We start from the raw sequence: 18,517 nt of genomic DNA, 5'->3' as shown, positions 1-18,517 counted from the left end.
ATTTCTCTGCATTCTACACATCCTTGAAATGTAGTCCTCATACAGATAAAATAACAAGACTCCTTTTAGATGTATCACATAATATCAATTTCTTAATTTACATACCTTGGGCCCTGGTGTCTGATATTGGGATCCCCAGGATGTTGAGCCCTGGGAAACTGCCCATCATTGAGGAAAGGGCCCCGTTGGTCCCCAAGGAAGGGTCCAGGGAACCTCATGGGGCCTCTCACTGGGCCTGGTCCAGGATAAGGAGGTGGTGGCCGACTGAACATCTCCCCCTGCTGGATGTGGCCCTCTTGGGGCCAGGGTCTGGGTGTGCCAGGGGCCATGTTGATGGAATGGTCCTGCGGGCCTCGCTCCTGGCGGATGGCACTCCTCTGTTGTTGCTGCTTCAGAATCAGCTCCCGAATACGCTGACGCTAGAAAAAAAAAGATCAGCTGTCAAGACTTCAAACAGCGGATGCCACAACTCCAGTCATGATTATGCACGGTATCAAATATTTCATAAGTCTAAAAACAGAACCCCAATCACACCATATCTCAAATAAAATGTTAGCAAGTTTTAACAAACTACAGAAAATGTGATCATACCTGTCTCAGCCTCTCCTCGCTGTCTATTAGGGGGATACTCTGAGCTTCAGTAGGAATGCCACACAGTTGAGGGTTGTTAGCCAGCTGTACGGGATCCTGCACTGCATTGACAGGATTCCCCATGCCTTGCTGTTCCTTCATCTCTAGTCTCTCTGTTGGCTGTGGCCGAGAGTTCATAGCTGCATGCTCATATGGGTCATGGACTGGTATCTGATTAGGTCTTCTGGACAATACCTGAGAGAACCCTTCATCTGGCACACCGGGATGCTTGGGCGTTTGTGAACCATGATGTTGAAAGGGCTCCTGCATTCGGACTTGAGGTGGGGAGAAAGGGTCCTGGTTCATCATGGGTCCAGGCCTCTGCACTTGTCTACCAAGGCCTTCCGGGCCCATGCCTGGCCTGGGGGTTCCCGGAGGCTGGGCGTATGGGTCATTCAGCATTGGCCTGGGAGTTCCTCCAGGCTGAGAGAAAATGTCTCCAGTCCCAGGCCTGGGGGTCCCTGGGGCGTTTGCGTATGGGTCCATGGCTACTCTCTGGCTTCCTGGAGATTTGGAGAACCTCTCCCCCATGGATGGCCGCGGGGTACCAGGTGGCTGGGCATAGGGGTCCATGGAGTGGGACGGGGACATTCTCTGACCTGGATGATGGAACTGGTTCATCCCGCCAGGCCGAGAAGTGGATGGAATCTGGGAGTACGGGTCTGAGGATGGGCTAGGGGTGTTTGACGGCTGCCCGTAGTTGTCGTGTGGGCGAGGTGTACCAGGGGGTCGCGCGTAGGGCTCAAAGAATGGACGAGGTAGACCACTGGGTTCATTCATGGGTCTAGGGGTCCCTGGAGGCTGAGAGTAGGGGTCGGATGGCCGAGGCGTGCCTGGTGGTTGGGAGTAGGGGTCACATTGGAAATGGTCCGGCCTTGGGGTGGAGGGTGCATGAGAGTAAGGGTTCCTGGTAGACATCTGTGGCATTGGCCCAGATTGAGCAAATGGATTTCCCTGGGGGTGGTGCTGGGCCATTCTGGGGGGACTTGTGAAGCTGTCGTTCATGGAGGGTCGAGGTGTCAGGGGCGGCTGAGCGTAGGGGTCAATCTGTTGATTCTGAGAGTATCGGTCAGCGGGATGTAGCATTGGTCTGTTGAAGTGGTCCTGGGCTTGGGGAGGAGGCATGGGTGTTTTAAACAAAGAGACCGATCCAGACTCGTTGCTACCCGGAATGGGTGCCATCAAGGGCCGGGAATAAGGGTCTGACAGTATCATCTTGTTCTGGGCCATGCGTTGGTAAGCCTCATTTCGAATCATCGGTCTTGAGTACGGGTCCCTGCCTGGGGAACCCATTGGGGGCCTTCCTTGAGAAGCCTGGCTGGGCCTGGGGGGGCCCATGGGCTTGAGAAACGGATCCATCTCCCCTACAGGCCTAGGTGTGTCTGGGGGCTTTGAATAGGGGTCGCTGCTCATGGATGTGGGTGAACCGAAAGACTCGTGAGCAGGAGAGGGCCTCCCTCTGTCCTGTTGCTCCATCAGGGAGGTGGGAGACTTGCCGGACTCCATAGACATCCTGCGGCACACGCTGGGCCCTAGAGCGGGAGGCCTGGGCGTCCCTACCATCTTGGCATAGGGGTCCCATGGGGAGGAGGGTCTGGAGCCAGAGGAGCCAGGGGAAAAGACCTGAGGGGACTGAGGCTGAGAGGACTGGCCTGAAGGAGGAGGAGGTGGGGGGCGCAGGAACACATCCTCAGGGGGCCCGGAGGTGGGCGTCCCAGGCAGCTGGGGCCTGGCAAAGCCTTCTTTAGGGTTCAGCTGCTGCATTGGGGACATAGCGCCGTTACTGGGTTGGGAGACAGGGCTCTGATTGCCGCTGTTGGGGCCGTCGCTCTCCGACTGGCTGCCCGTCTGCTGCTGCTGTTGCTGCTGGAGCTGTTCGTTCTTCACCTGCTCCAGCTTCTGGGTGGCTTCGATCTTGGCTTGCTGCTTGCTTTTCTGTCTCATTTGCTGTCGTGGGAACGGAGAACAGAGATCAGGTTTAGTGTGCAAAGGGAGCCTTGGTATGTTACCTTCCCATCACTAGCAGACAGAGGGGGACAGGCTTTGTTTACGGTGCTACATCTACAAGGGGATTGTGGGGGCCCTCTCTGAACTGCCTCTTCGGTTAAACTGAGCACACGCTGACCTGCCCTGTGCTTACACACCCTGACTTCTCTGAATACAACCTTACCTGTCTAAACTTCCACTCTTGCTCATGCTCTGACTCTTTGGGTTTCAAAGGGTCCTTAAAGAGCAGGTCTGTGTCTAGCGGTATGTTGGGGTCAAACACCTCGGGGGGCTGCTGCTGCGCCGGTTGCTGCCTCTTCACCGTCTCGTTGGTCATCTGGACCTTGTTGATGCGCAGAGCAGCCCGGTTGTCTCTTGCCTTTTGCTGCAGAACAGATCAGCCGCACGTACACACAGTCAAGACGCACACACACGCAGACAGGCGTGCACAGACAGGAAAGACAGACAATAGAATTTCAGTCGGTGCCATGGTAACCTACAGAGACTATTTATGGCAGAATTGTTGTTTTTTTGTAGATTTTAATCGGAGCAGGCCTTTAACGCGCCACCTGCCAGATAAAATTACTTCTTGTGTACTTAATTACAGAGACCATAGTGAGCTCTAAGACTAAATCAGGTTTCCAGTGTGAACGAACAGCCAAATGTTTTAATCAATACTGGTAAGAGAAATTAGACTCAGGTCTAGGAAGGTACATGACCCTCTAAGGTACATGAGTACGTTCACCTTCAAGTAATAACAATGCAACAAATGGTGAATAGCCATCGCTGGTTAGGGATGAACAGATGTATTTCCCAGTTAAGAGTATACTGTTGCCTGAGAGAAAAAAGTATGTACTGTAATTTATCTCACCACATATGGGGCTCTGTCCTGTGAACTTGCTTTCCTCCACAATTTAGCAATTTGCTTGACTCTTGTAGACCAGTCTGTAGAAAAAAAGAGAATATGATTACTAGCCAAACTGAGCCTACTTCAATTTGGTTGCACAGAATTCCTTGTATCTGTATTCATAATTCAGGGACCAATCTGAGAGTTGTTGACAAGGTTTGGTCTGATTCGACATATAAAGAAACACTGCCAGGGATTGGCCAAGGAGACAAACCTGGAAACTCCTCCTTGAGGTTGGGGAAGTTGACATTGGTGTAGAGGACCGGGGCCACGGTGGCTAACTCTCCCAGTGTCTCCTCCTTCTCCCATTTGAGAGTGCTCCTTTGAGCATTTGACATGGCCTCTGTTTCTCCCTCTGCCCCGGGGCCGGGAGGAGGTGGGCCGGGGCCATGGGCAGGGGAGGCCCAGGGACCCACAGCCTCTCTGCCCATCTGATTAAACTTCTTGTCCCTACAAAAGCAGAACAACACTGTTAGCAGGCTAACATGCAGGGAAGCAGGGCCGACAGAAAGCCAAACCAGAACTTGCGGTAATTGCCATAATAATGGGTACTGTATGTGTGTAAAAGTTGAACTATACCTTGGATTGTCAGTGAAAGGCATGCGGTGAATGGGGGAGAAGTTCTCCGGGATGCAAGGTCCGGCTCCTTGATTGGGCGGCGTCAGGGGGAAACGCTGGTTCTGGCCCATGATACCGTTCATGATGGGCATCCGTGGGAACATGGTATTACCTTTGTGGGGAAATGAAAGGTTTTAAGGATCACACAAGCCGTGTTTCAATCCTGAAGGCCATGAATCTTAAGTTTTTCTCAGGCCCCGGATGGGGTGCCCCACCCACGGTATATGCAGGAATCCTGAAGTTAATTTCAATACCTTTTTCAGACTTTTTGAAGAACTTCTCAAAATATTAAGACCTCATAGCCACTTTCACATAGCCCAAGTTCTAATCTGCAACAAACCTTTAACTTAACAGTTGTAGTTTGCAAATAAATCGATAAAGCACAACCATACAACAGAACTCAGATACGCTCGGAAGAAACAAAGCTCGAAAGAATAAATTAAAGCAAAGGCAAGGTTTATTAAAGGGGTCATTGATTGCAGAACCAAATTTACCTTGTCACAGTTGAATAATGACAGTTCAGTGGGTAAAATGGACATACAATGAACCTCAAAGTTCATTAACACCTCTTTCCTATGCAAATCTCACAATAAAAAAAATGTAGCTGTCAAACGGTAGGTTTTGAAAAAGCCACCGAACTAACGTCAGTTTGGTGGCTCCACCTTATTTGGCTCTGGTCTGTACCTTGGTCACGCCCCAAAATTTGCTGCAAGGTGCTCTGTGTACTTCCACAGAATAACAAAGAAGAAAGTTGTTCTAGCATATTGAAAATGGACTACGGTATTAAATCCAGTGTTCCAGGCTGTACGGGGAATGCTGACACTTTTCAGAGGCTTCCTAAGGAACCAAACAATCGACGGGCTGTGATGTTTGTCTATGAGAAGATCCCTGTGCAGTTCGACCCTCAATTCCTCATTAGCTCGAACCATTTCACCGAGGACAGTTTTGAAAACCTGGGACAATGTAAAGCAGGATTTGCTATGAAGCTGTTGCTGAAAAGAGGTGCTGTTCCGACCATATGTTCATCAAAACCGCAAGCTGTAGTTTGATGTTGTCACTAACAGTTATTAGCATTGCTTACGTATCCTGCCTATATCTAGCATTGGTAGAATGTGTGATGATTTAGTTTACTGGCAATGGGGCCAACGTTATTTCATGTTCCTGACTGTGTTTCATTCAAAAGAATAACCTGTGTTGTCATGTAAATCTACAATTCAAGATGCATGGCTACGCTAATCTTCTTTTTACAATATGTACAGTAAGCCTCACGGTTGTTTTCAGCGACAGGCTTCATCTATTGTATCAACTCATTCTTCTCCAACCACTCAGGAGACCACACATTTACATTTCCCCATTTCGGAGTCTGTTTTGCGAGATGTGGAGGGCGACATCACCTTACCGTGCATTTCGCAAAATACGTGACTCACTGACTGAGCACGTCATTGTTTATAAAAGTAATGGGGAGGAAAATAAATAAATATATTAATGCATACTTTTTGGAGTCTAACTCTTTGGATAAAGCTAGAACAAAATTTAGTACCTTATAAAATCGGGATTAAGACTTTTTAATACCTTTTAAGGACCTTAATTTTCACAAAATGGATTGATCAACTTTTAATACTTTTTAAGACCCCGCAGATACCCTGCCCACCTGTGTTGGGATGGGCCAGACTGGTGCTTGGTGTGGTGTGTAGGGGCCCGGGGCCGTGCGGGTGAGGCATCTGTGGTGTTTGGCTGGTGCTGGGGCTGAGGACGGCAGTGAACAAGTCCTCCACATCCTTACCCTCTAACTCTGCAGGCAGAAGGGGAACAGTTAGCAGACACCAATAGACAACGCCGACATTGTACGAGAGTGAGAAGTGGGGTTGATGACAAACCTGGAATTTTGTAGAGTTTGCTGAGAATCGATTCTGACAACAAAAAAGATTTGAAGGAAGGAAAACCCTATTGTCAGACCCATGATAGAAATTTATGATAATGTATTCGTCAGGGCAAGTGGCTGACTGCAGCTGAGTTTTTCCTACTGACCATCTGTGACCATCTTGTCTAGTTCAGGGCTGAGGATGCCATCCAGGGGCTCCTCAGGCAGGGTGCGGGGTGTTCTGCGTCCTGAGTTAGACTGGGGGGCTGCAGGGGAGCTGTCTGCCAGGGATCCCATGTCCAGCCCAGCTGTGGAAACACATGGACAAGCAATGACAATCACACACACTATCCAAATTAAACAACATGGCACGCAAATTGTGCTGATGCACACGTGGAGAATATATATGAGAGGTGTGTTACCCCAACAGCCTGATCATAAAAAAAAATACAAATAAAAGCCATTGGTTAATGATTCCGAGTTAAGCCATTTTTATGTTTTGTAGCAAGAATGCATCGAGGCAAAGAGAACTAAGCTTCTATGTTTTGAGACAAAAAATATAGAACATTTGAAAAAGTTACATGGAAAGATAGGCAGATAATCCCATGGGACATAATTTACATTTTATTTCCTTCCAAGGGAATATGCATCTATTTTACCCACAACTCAAAGATTGCTAGAGCCGAGTGCCATCGAGGCTTTCCTTTGGGCAAAAACAGATCCAGTTAAAGTGCATTTAAAGATGAATAGAGGACCGTTTACACCGGACCAAGGACAAATGTTATCCTCAGTGGAATTGCTAAGCTATTGTTCAGCCAATCAGAGGCCGGGAGACGAAGGCCTTCACTGTCATCAGAAAATAGAAGGCCGCTCACCAAGGCCCCCGATTCTCTACATGGCATCTCTCTCTAAATTGCTCATTTCTGAGTGTAAATGGGATTGCGTCTTCAACAGACTCTTTCTGTGGCATCTGAATTGCTCAAGCATACTTTGCAGCTTGGCCTTGAGTTTGTGGCTTTAATTCTACAACATCATGTCGCAAAGAAAGACCAGAAAAAACAAAAGACATGTTTCTAATTTGTGAGGGAGCACAAAATAACTTGCAGTGACTAAGCATATGCAGTTGGAGCAGTAGATCGAAAATGTGAGTAAGTTAGAACATGCAAAGCTTTGCGTGAAAAAACTATTTCAACTTTCTTTACTATTACTATTTGCGTCCACACACACACACACACGTAAACACAACCAATGGAGGAGAATGCACTACTGCTAGCCACAAACTGGATGTGACGCCCTTACCAAAAGGAGGAGGTGAGTTGTCGCATTGGAAGGGGCAAAAATCAAGACCTGAAGGAACCCAAACCAGATACAATGAGTGAAGTAAAAAACAAACAAAAAAGTACAGAAGAAGCAGACACCACGCAACTAATGTATGAGATCATTATGAAAAGCATAAAGGGGTGAGGGTAGACAGGACAGAATACAATCAGCACTTTGAAAAGCCATAATCAGAATCGAACCCATTGTCATGGGGATGGTGATTGTGACATGTAAAAGAATTAGAAAAAATTATATATATATATATATATAGAATGTGTGTGTGTGTGTGTGTGTGTGTATGTATGTATGTATGTATGTATGTATGTATGTATGTATGTATGTATGTATGTACAGTGCCCTCCAAAAGTATTGGAACAGTGAGGCCAATTCCTTTATTTTTGCTGTAGACTGAAAACATTTGGGCTTGACATCAAACGATGAATGTGAAACCAGAGATCAACGTTTCAGCTTTTATTTCCAGGTATTTACATCAGGATCTGATGCACAAATTAGAAAATATCACCTTTTTGTTCGAACCCACCCATTTGTCACGTGAGCAAAAGTATTGGAACATGTGACTGACAGGTGTGTTTTGTTGCCCAGGTGTGTCCTATTACATACATTATTCAATCAATAAATACCACTGAATGTCTTCACTCAGGTTCAGATTGGGTAAGATAGGTTTTGTCTATGCAGACTGTATTCAGAGGTGAAAACAACATGAAAACCAGAGCGCTGTCTTTGGGTGAAAAACAAGCAATTGTGAGTCTTAGAGAAGATGGAAAATCAATCAGAGCCATTGCAGAAACATTGGCCATAGCCAGTACAACCATTTGGAATGTCCTGAAGAAGAAGAAAACTACTGGTGTACTAAGTAACAGACGTCGAACAGGTAGACCAAGGAAAACATCAGCAGTTGATGACAGAAACATTGTGAGAGCTGTAAAGAAAGACCCTAAAACAACTGTTAGTGAGATCAGCAACAACCTCCAGATGGCAGGAGTGAAGGTATCACTATCTACTGTTCGCAGAAGACTTCATGAACAAAAGTACAAGGGCTACACCAGAAGATGCAAACCACTCATTAGCAAGAAGAATAGGAAGGCCAGGCTGGAATTTGCCAAAAAGTACAGAGATGAACCTCAAAAATTCTGGGACAAAGTTTTATGGACTGATGAGACAAAGATTAACTTTTACCAAAGTGATGGAAAGGCTAAAGTTTGGAGAAAGAAAGGAACTGCTCATGATCCCAAACACACAAGCTCATCTGTGAAACACGGTGGAGGTAATGTCATGGCTTGGGCTTGCATGGCTTCTTCTGGGACGGGCTCATTAATCTTCATTGAGGATGTAACACATGATGGCAGCAGCAAAATGAACTCGGAAGTCTACAGAAACATTTTGTCTGCCAATTTAAGGAAAGATGCAACCAAACTGATTGGCAGAGCCTTCATCATGCAGCAAGATAACGACCCAAAACACACTGCCAAAACAACAAAGGAGTTCATCAGGGGCAAGAAATGGAAGGTATTAGACTGGCCAAGTCAATCTCCAGACTTAAACCCTATAGAGCATGCATTTTACCTGCTTAAGAGGAGACTGAAGGGAGGAACCCCACAAAACAAACAACAACTGAAAGAGGCTGCAGTGAAAGCCTGGGAAAGCATCAAAAAGGAAGAATGCAAAAGTTTGGTGACGTCAATGGGTCACAGACTTGCTGCAGTTATTGAAAGCAAAGGATTTGCAACTAAATATTAAGTCTTATTCACTTAAATATGTTTTAAGTATATCTGTTCCAATACTTTTGATCACATGACAAATGGGTGGATTCAAACAAAATGTGATATTTTCTTAGTTGTGCATCAGATCCTGATGTAAATACCTGGAAATAAAAGCTGAAACGTTGATCTCTGGTCTCACGTTCATTATTTGATGTCAAGCCCAAATGTTTTCAGTCTACAGCAAAAATAAAGGAATTCGCCTCACTGTTCCAATACTTTTGGAGGGCACTGTATGTATATACACATACACACACGCGCACACGCACACGCACACACACACACACACACACACACACACACACACACACAGTCGTATACATATAATATATAGATTATTTTTGGGGCTCTTGACTTCAGTCTAGGTTCTGGAGTTTATACACATTTATCAGTCCGTTAAGTGGAGAGAGTAACAACAGACAGGAATCAGGAATAATGAATAGATCAAAGAGGGGGAATCTGCTGCAAAACCTCTCTGAAGCATGAAGGTCATGGCTCATTTTTAAAGTGAACACAGACATAAGAAACAGCGGCTGAAACAGCAGAAAAGCAGGCGAATGAACACAAAGCAGTCCTTGTTTATTCTGACAGATCCTGATAGCTTTCCTCCTGGTCTAAGCATCGGGCGTACCTACAAGACTGCAATTTATAATCAGTATGAAGATATCAACGGAAATTCTAATGTCAGATAAGAAGGTAACATGAGGTGATGGTGCATTCACACAGGTAGCGGCGCAGTGAATGGACTCGACTCTGCAGCTCTGCTGGTAATGGGCTCAACGCTCTGTGTGGGCGTTGACAAAGTTGAAAGCGGCGTGCGGCTAGCTAGCCAGCTAGCTGGGTTGTCTGTTTTACATTAGACCGACCAAAAGATGCTGATGGCTATGCTACTGTGTTTTTGTTTAGACCTTGGTAATCATACAAAAATGTGGACACCACAGGTTTGCGTATGGGATTCGCTGACTGGATAAAGTGGCTTCATTTTTCAACTTCCAATCGCTAGCTCGGCACCGCTCATCGGCTTCTCCCCCTTTCATCAACAATATAGACGCCTTGATGCGCCGCTGCATGTGTGAATGTCCCGTAAGACTAGACCTACTGATTAGGATGAACACATTGCCAGTACGCCAATCCTTTCATTTCTCCCACACATACCAGGATCGGTAGCTGATTTCCCAAGCATTCCCAAGAGGTCTGTGTCAGTGCTCAGAACGTCAGACAGATCCACTAGAGGCTCCTCGCTCGTCTCTGTTGGCCAACAACACAGACCGTAACATGATGAAACCTGGCTCAATGAGAACACACAATGCCATGACAGCAGCCAATGTTGGTAGAATGCCAGAGTGTAGTGTGTGTGTGTGTGTGTGTGCGAGCGTGTGACATACGTGGTACTGTGGCCCTGGCGCCGATGGGCGTGGTGGCCGCGCTGAGCAGGGGGTCCGAGGCCGGGTCCAGGAAGCTGGCGGTCGGGTGCTTCCTGTCCGCCTGGCCTTGGCCCTCCTCCAAGAGGCCCGACTCCACCCCTTGATGCCTCTGCTTGCTCTTGTCTAGCAGGTCCTTGCCGAAGAAGGCCTCCTATACATGACACAACAACTGGGATCACTTTCCAGGCCTTCCGGCCTGCCAGCCTCACTCTGATCAAGGTCCCCCCGTGGGACTGACTGCTGTTAGGGGGGAGGCACACCTCCACCGCATACTAAGTAGGAGGGTTCAGACACACAGTCAGTTAGGTGGTGGAGATCCTGGGGGTAAACACTGAGACGAAAACAACCAATGCTCTCACTGCCTCTGGTGACGTTGACAACCCCCTCCCCTCCCTCCCTCCCTCCCTGCCTGCCTCCCTCCCCCAACACTCCTCTCTCTCCCCCTGTGTGCATCTGCCTGTCTGCCCTCGTCAGCCCCTGACCATGTGACTGCTCCTCCTCACCGCGCTCAGACATTAAAAGCCCAACGCGTCACCATTTCAATTATTAATCAGATGTGCTCCTCTTTGTGTCAGAGCCCTTACGTTGGACCCACCCCCACCCCAACCCTACTCCTCATCGGGGCTCTGCCCCCCCTGCGACGGGACCCAGAGCGCTGCTGACAGCTGCCCCGTGGCTGAATGCACCTCGCATCTCTCCTCTGTTTGGCCCCCGATGAAAGGTGACATTGAGTTGTGTTTTTTATTTATTTTTTATTTAAAGACTTGGTGCCTACTTCTTCAGAGTTGATGTTGAAGTGTGTGTGTTTGTGTGTGTGTGTGGGGAGGGGGGGGGGGGGGGGGCAGGGAAGGGGCTGATCAGAGAGGAAGGACTATCCTCCGGGCGATTTACTATCCAGTCATTTAAGAATGCACACAGAAGAGGCTGTGCTCTCCAAAGGGGCCTGTCTTTAAGTGGTTGCCATGCAGAGCAGTTCCACCCTTTCAGCCCTCCCATGGGTGAGTTCTTTATGCAGATACAATGTGACGTGACCAGGCTATCGGTCCCATCTATGAACGGGTGCCTTGGCAAAACGTACTGAACGGAAATAAGACTTCTACATTTAGGACTTGTTCAATTACTCGTTCAATTCCTCATTGATCCATTGCATCCTTGGAACCATTGCGCTTAAAAACAAAACAAACAGTGACAATAGCTACTTACTAACAAAAATAAAAAATAGTCTAGCCATCCTGCCTTTACTGTTTCTAGACTGTGTGAAGCGGCGCTGTCTGTGAGCGGATGGCTGACCTGAAGGTAGGTGGGAAAGGCCTCCTCCAGTTTGGTCTTCTTCTTCCTGTAGCGTTTCTTGATCTTCTCCGGCACCTCTGGTCCCGGGGGAATGTCATCCACGGGCGTGTCAGGTAACGGCTCTCCCCATCCTGCAAATGGGTCAGACACTACAGACATTCAATGCTTTCATATTCAATTCAAACTGTGCGTATGTTGGCCATTTGATAAATAATCAATGCCCTGACCGTCATCTTTTCCTATGGGGTTTTCAGACACAGAACCGGATGAATCCTTCCTGCACAGTGATCGCCTGGCCTTGCCTAGGCCCAGTCCGGGCCGGCTCCTCTGACGCACCATGAACCCTCCGATGCCTGGATAGAAGAGGTTGTTAACCGAGGGAAAAACACACACACACTTACATCTCTCCTACTTATCCACAGACAGGAATACAAACGATCAAAGAGCTACTAAACGTATTTTAATCAAGGTAAATATCCTCATTTGCATACGTCCGACTCCCTAAGAGCTCTACTTTGATGTCAGTTCCATTAGCAAACAGCTCGAGTGGGCTACTGAATGAATATGGATATTGAATAGGTTCTCTTTTGGTGTCGGGATTCATATAATTACTTGAAGAGGGAGAGTCTCTTTAAGAAAACCGTATACAAAATCAAAGACAAATCTAAAATACAATGGCTCTTCGTGGCCTGGGCCGTGCTAGCAGGGCTGCAGCAAGAGCTGGGCACGTACTGCACCATTTCACGCTCCAGAGGAGCTGTCTCCTCCAATCAGGTGCCCTACCCGGCCGGTACGGCTTCCTCTTCCTCTTCTTGCTGCTGTCGGCCCCCTTGGAGTCCTCCTCTGCAGGCTCCCGCTCCGGGCTGGAGTCTGACTTGGCATCGCAGTCCAGGAGCTCTGCTTCTGTGAGGGGGATGAGGAGGCAGGGATGAGACAGCCCTGGTCACACGAGGGGGGAAAACCCACTTTTGGAACGGATCAATGTCTAATCCCTAAAAAAACCTCAAAGATTCGACGGAGCATTCACTTTGGGTGAAGCAACCTTTCCATCCCAAGCCTCCCTATAGACTGGGTGGCTCGATCGAAAACAAACTCCTCTCCCCCTCAATATCGTGTAACGTGCATTTCCAGTCCAGCCGACCAGAGGTCTGACGAGGGTGTGTGTTTGTGTTGAAAGCACCTCTGTGGTCGTCCGTGTCCTCGTGGCGGGCCTGTTCCGAGGGCAGCTCCCCGGGCCCCTGCAGCACGGCCACGCTGTTCTGGTTGATGATCTTCAGCTTCAGCTTGGGCTTGGGCTTCCGGCGCCGTGCCGCCGCGGCCGACAGGCTCTGCAGCTGGCACAGCCCGGACTCTGTGAGACACACGCCGTCCTGGGTGTACGTCCTCACCAAGTCTGACCAAACACACGAGCACGAGTCAAGCGAAATAAGTTTGCCGAGGGTTCGTTCGAGGAACCGCTGTGACTTTCTCATGTCTCACACGAAGAGTCCTTCAGAGCACTATTTACTTCCAGTGAGTTTAAAAGATTCAATATCCTTCCAAGTTCTCGGGGCCAACCTGGAGCAAGCTTAGTTAGCTACTAAAAACATTGGTTAAACGGAACACCATCTGTCTAAAAGTTACACCACATAGCAACATTTGAACCCTTATTCGTTATCTATTGTCGAAGGAGTTCGAAAAGATTGTTAAGCCTCCACTGGAAGAAAATCCTCAATTCTATTCTCTGTATGGATGTAGCCAACAGCCGGGTATCTGCTTACCCATTTCTTTAGCCTTTGTGACAATATGCGTCATAGCTGGAGGCTCAATAGAGTCTTTGGCCTTGGCTGTCGCCGCCGCTGCTGAGGCACAAGATAACATGAGTTAGACAGAAAAACAGACGGACGGACCGACGAGGTCAAATGCAGTAGCAAGGTGTGACGGGCTGCTTACTCTTGGTGATCTTGAAAGCTCGACACATTGTGCAGTCGAAACTGCCGTCTGCCGCCTTCTCCACGTCCTCCTCCGAATGGAGACCCTGGCAGGAGCCGTGAATCCACCTACGGGTGTGTGTGTGTGGGGGGGGGGGGCACAGAGGGAGGGTTATGCCTAAAGAATGGCTTCATGGGAAAATGGCCAACAAACCCAAAGACAAAAGTTGTTTCGAGGGGAGGAAATGACTTTGGCCACCTGTCACACTGGCGGCACTGCACCACCAGCTCTCCTTCGCCGTAGTCCAGCTGGCAGATGGGGCAGGAGGCCAGGCTGGCACAGGGGGCACACTGGGTGTAGTTATTCTGCCAGTCGCACCTCAGGCCTGGGGAGGTGGCACCGCACTGGGTGCAGGACACACACCTGGGGGGGGGCGGGGCAGAGAGAGCCGGTCACTGGAGGGCTGCTTCAGGAGCTCAATGGATGAAAATCTAACGTTCTTTCTTTTTGTTTTTATTATAATTATTATTTAGTAAAAAAAAACAAAAAAAAAACAGAAGCTTAAGTTGCTTTTTTTACCAATTTTTTACCTGAACTGACTGGAACCCAGTTCCAAAGACAGAACATAGACAGGAAAGAGGCTAACAAATTGGCATCGGCACAGTATCTACGTGCTCACCACTTGCACTTCCAGCTGTCCTTGGGCACGTTCTGCAGGGGCGGGTCCAGGCAGTAGGTGTGGTAGCTGATGTCACAGTCGTCGCACAGCAGGAGGCGCCCCGGGTCGCTGGCCTCGCCGCACGCCTCGCACACCGTGCACTCCAGGCAGCGCCAGCCTTTACTCAGCACCACCTTGGTGATCTGGGGAAGACGACCGGGTCAAATCCTAGAATGTGGCCTCGAGGGGCGGGAAGAACGGCGCAGGATGATCCAGGCACAGGAGAGGGCTCACCTTGATGCCGACGCAGAAGGGGTGGTAGCACTGTCCACACTGAGCACAGGCGAGGAGTCGGCCCTCGGCCCCGAGCCCGAAACTCCCACACACCACGCACATGTCCTGGAGCACAGAAATCCCACACAGCTCAACACTTTTAAATCGCACACCGACAAACGGCAGACAGATCAAGGACCGAGCAACGGTTTCCCCGGGTTGGAGTCAAGTCAAACGAGGATGCTCACTTGTTTCAATGTGAAACTGTCGTTGCTGGAGAATATGACCACCGTGTTGTGCATGGCGTTGTCCTCCTCTTCCTTCACGGGGTATGGCGTCTCCATGGTCGTCACCTGGAGGTGGTCGTCAAACGCACGGACACACAGGTTACGGTGTTTTCACTTGAGCATCGAAACCTTTCGTTGCACCGTTTCATGTCGTGGGAGATCAAATCGACATTTTCGTTTCACAAGGTTTTAATTCTTCCCCCCTATACAGCCTCTACATGTGACGGAGCCTCAGAAGATCTTCCAAACTAGGCAGCCTCTGTATTGGAATATTGATTAGCCTTTTCATGGTTGGTGTTGCATCACCCTTCAGGTATTGAGTAACACGCTCCCTAGAGCCGAGTTTGTAAATTGAATAATTAAAACAGATTGATCTGTCAACAAGTTTGTAATTACCGTTTACAACATACACACAGCCCTGCACACAGTATCCCCCCCCACCCCACCCCACCACACACAGGAAACTTGTCAGATAGCATAGCCAGAAGATACATTCTCAATACAAGTCGATGTCTGGTAGGTGTGGAGGCCATGTTGGCCATGTTGGGCAGGGTTAAAGCAGGGAGGTGACTGTGGCCTACCCCAGAGTTCACTGAAGGACAAGCTCCATTCTTCCCCCTGGCTCGGCCACGCCCCCCTCTGCCCGACAGCCCCGCCCCTCTGGGCCTCCTCCTACCCGGGAAGGCGGACCCTCGACCCTGTGGACAAAGGAACACACACGCACACACATATCTCAGTTGGGGTGTATTCACACACACTGGACCTGGAAAGACACACCCAGTACTTTACAGTTCTACTTTCTGTGCATGATTGCTTTTGCCTGGGACAAATAAGCCTATTCCCTGACAACGTGACACTGCAGAAAGAAGTAAGCAAACTGCAAACAGGATAGAAATGGTCTGTTGCACCAGTGTTTCCCACAGATTAGAAAGCCATTTGTGCTTTTTGCTCACCAAAAGAACGAAGGGGAACCTTCGATTAACACATGTTCGTAGGTACCTAGCGAAAAGTAGTCTCAACTTTCCTAGACCTTTAGCTACGGCACTAATGCTGAAGGCTCGCTGATATAGCTGTCTTACTAAAACGGCATATGTATGCATCCTTGCTAACGTGTGCTGACCTTGTGACTGTGTGTGTATGAGAGAACAACGCGTGAGTGACAGAGAGACGGAGGGAGAGCAGGGAAAGGAAATGCAGCTAAACGAATACGCTGCGTGTTTGAACCTAAATAGTGTTTAAAAAAAAAAGATTTACGAAACGCAATATGTGGCGGCCAGTGTTGATTTTGTGGCTCACTGCCACAAATTAGTCTGTGTGGGAAACACTGTGCACTTTTCAAACTGAATCTGGACACGGGTCAAACTGACAGGCCCACACGTGCCTGTGCCACATGTTCCACACGGCACAGGCACACTAAATCCTACACTTTTCTTAAATTAATCGCTGAGGCAAAAAGGGAGACCTGCATTTCTCTCCTGATTTCAAAGCAAAGATAATAACAAACAGTTCATATATTACACACTAGTGTTTATTTAGGGGATTTTGAATTTATAGGATTAACATAGCTGTCCCACCAGTCATTTTCTGAATCATACTCCTACTTCACCCCTCCCTAGATTTTTACTATGAAGTGTCTTAGCATAATGGTTGTTTAAAAAATGTCACAGCCTTTTTAGTGTGACAGTGAGGTGTTTAGGCATTTATGGGCTGCGGACAGAAGGTTGTTGTTGCTGTTTTTCATTTCAATTTGAGTTATTTTAAAGTAGTTTGTGTATTTTCGGTAAGGGGGCCCCAGGAATAATCACATTTAAAAACTACTTCCAAAAAACCCATTTGAACACAATTTCCAACCCTTCTCTCTCAAGACCCCCTTCCAGGTGTCTGTTGAACCTGGCTGGGCGCCCTTTCAGAACTTCACAAGTAACCTTCCCATAAATCTGGCAGTAATCAAGCTATTGTCTCCAAAGTGACAGATTTCAGGCATCCACCATCAGCTTCAAACAAATAAGGCCAGACATCCCAACAAGCAAACAAACACTTTTAAAAAGATGACCAACAATCAGAAAAACATCTCTGGCTCCAGGCAGGGAAACAGCATTGCATATGGCCAGGAAGGATACAGCGATCATTAGTGTTAATCACTGCTCTATTATCTGTCCGCTCTCTGAGATACAGCATGACAAACATAAATAGCTCCAACCCTGAGTTCAATCACAAGGCTGTCAAAGAACATTCTGGAGAGAAACGGAAAGGATCTGCAATTCGATACAGTCCCTCTATGCGATTGGTTTCTCTTCCGTAAGACACGCGCTCCCGATTGTAGCAATGTACGGTGACGGTTGGCCGAAAGCCCAGTGACGCGAGTCAACACGTGTCGGCACCGCTAGTCTACGTCGCTCACGGGAGAGGCTACCGCTGGCTCTCCCTCTGCAGAGCCCCAGGGGGTATTTACCACTCGGATGCTCCAGCCGGGGCTTGAGCTGGAGGGCTGCCTGGTCTTTGGGACGTCCCACCCCTCTGGCTGGTCGGGGGACCAGGACGAGGGGGAGCTCACACTGCTATGGGGGCTCCATGCGCCCTAAGGTGGGTAAGGGGGAACGGGGAGGGGTCAGGAGTAAGAGGAGGGGTTGGGTGAGAGAGGGAGGGCGACAAAATGCAGCAACTTAAAAACCAAGGCCAGCCAAGAAACAAAAACATAACCAGAGAGATGTTAAAGAGAGAGATGCAGTGAGCTTAGGCGTAGCTTTGGGGGGGGGGGGGGGGGGGGGGGGAATCAACCCACCCCCACCATGAGGTAGTTTAAGCTGAGCTATTGATGCAAAGGATCAGACACACTTGGACATGAACTTAATACAGATGTTTATACTGTGAGCACTCGCGATCATCAGATATCGACCCATTTTGTTATTTTGATCTTCGTTCTTTGGGTTTTACATGACACAGAACAATGAAGATGACATGCAGATGGTTGGAAAAAAGTATTAGTTGAAATGAGACAGTGTTTCAAGAAGTAGATGTGTGCTGTTAGGATAAAGTATAGTATGCATTAGAGTTGTGGATATCTAGTCTTGATTCTGTTTCGCGTATACCTTTTAAGTTGTTTATATCAACTGTTCTCATTACAAAACACTGGCTCTCATTACAAAACACTGGATCTCATTACAAAACACTGGATCTCATTACAAAACACTGGCTCTCATTACAAAACACTGGATCTCATTACAAAACACTGGCTCTCATTACAAAATCAGTTTCACAAAAGGAACACCTCTATAGTGGATAGAGCTAGTGGACAGAGGTCTCATCTATTGAGTAGAAAACTCCCTTGAGAATCACCCAAGAGATCTAGTCTGACCCAGACTCAACTGATTTTGCATGAACACAATGGCAAAAACATACTGCTAGATCAATCGTTAAGTAAATTAAATCCAATTGAGGGTGCATTTTGTGAATTAAAATGGGTGTACTATGTATGGAATACTCTAAAATGGAACGCTAATATGGAAAAAGATAGTTTACCCCTTGGGTTTGAAAGAATATTCTGACAACAAGGTCAAATTGCAGATGGTAAGCT

The 18,517-nt window shown here is 48.0% G+C and overlaps 1 protein-coding gene across 8 annotated transcripts in view; it reads right to left on the bottom strand.

Annotated features, from left to right (window-relative positions):
* kmt2cb (lysine (K)-specific methyltransferase 2Cb) overlaps window positions 1–18,517 on the bottom strand; it is a 54,439-nt gene that overhangs the window by 16,783 nt on the left and 19,139 nt on the right. For 4 of the 8 annotated variants that reach the window (XM_047028074.1, XM_047028071.1, XM_047028075.1 and 1 more), the window contains 24 exons: window positions 17,396–17,521; window positions 15,525–15,641; window positions 14,905–15,009; window positions 14,678–14,782; window positions 14,405–14,586; window positions 13,984–14,148; window positions 13,747–13,853; window positions 13,575–13,655; window positions 12,995–13,207; window positions 12,598–12,717; window positions 12,042–12,167; window positions 11,815–11,945; window positions 10,486–10,675; window positions 10,256–10,348; window positions 7,302–7,349; window positions 6,170–6,310; window positions 6,019–6,051; window positions 5,793–5,933; window positions 4,103–4,253; window positions 3,738–3,973; window positions 3,488–3,561; window positions 2,801–3,001; window positions 592–2,577; window positions 106–419 (listed from right to left, as the gene is read on the bottom strand). In XM_047028074.1, coding sequence (XP_046884030.1) covers window positions 106–419; window positions 592–2,577; window positions 2,801–3,001; window positions 3,488–3,561; window positions 3,738–3,973; window positions 4,103–4,253; window positions 5,793–5,933; window positions 6,019–6,051; window positions 6,170–6,310; window positions 7,302–7,349; window positions 10,256–10,348; window positions 10,486–10,675; window positions 11,815–11,945; window positions 12,042–12,167; window positions 12,598–12,717; window positions 12,995–13,207; window positions 13,575–13,655; window positions 13,747–13,853; window positions 13,984–14,148; window positions 14,405–14,586; window positions 14,678–14,782; window positions 14,905–15,009; window positions 15,525–15,641; window positions 17,396–17,521 — 5,186 coding nt within the window. The remainder of the gene's footprint in view (window positions 1–105; window positions 420–591; window positions 2,578–2,800; window positions 3,002–3,487; window positions 3,562–3,737; window positions 3,974–4,102; window positions 4,254–5,792; window positions 5,934–6,018; window positions 6,052–6,169; window positions 6,311–7,301; window positions 7,350–10,255; window positions 10,349–10,485; window positions 10,676–11,814; window positions 11,946–12,041; window positions 12,168–12,597; window positions 12,718–12,994; window positions 13,208–13,574; window positions 13,656–13,746; window positions 13,854–13,983; window positions 14,149–14,404; window positions 14,587–14,677; window positions 14,783–14,904; window positions 15,010–15,524; window positions 15,642–17,395; window positions 17,522–18,517) is intronic. The other 4 variants (XM_047028077.1, XM_047028073.1, XM_047028076.1 and 1 more) reach the window with 4 other exon arrangements.

The sequence above is a fragment of the Hypomesus transpacificus genome, chromosome 10 (assembly GCF_021917145.1).
Source record: "Hypomesus transpacificus isolate Combined female chromosome 10, fHypTra1, whole genome shotgun sequence".
Taxonomy (NCBI): Eukaryota; Metazoa; Chordata; class Actinopteri; order Osmeriformes; family Osmeridae; genus Hypomesus; species Hypomesus transpacificus.
The sequence above is the reverse complement of the archived record's forward strand: the minus strand, read 5'-3'. Positions and strand labels throughout refer to the sequence as shown.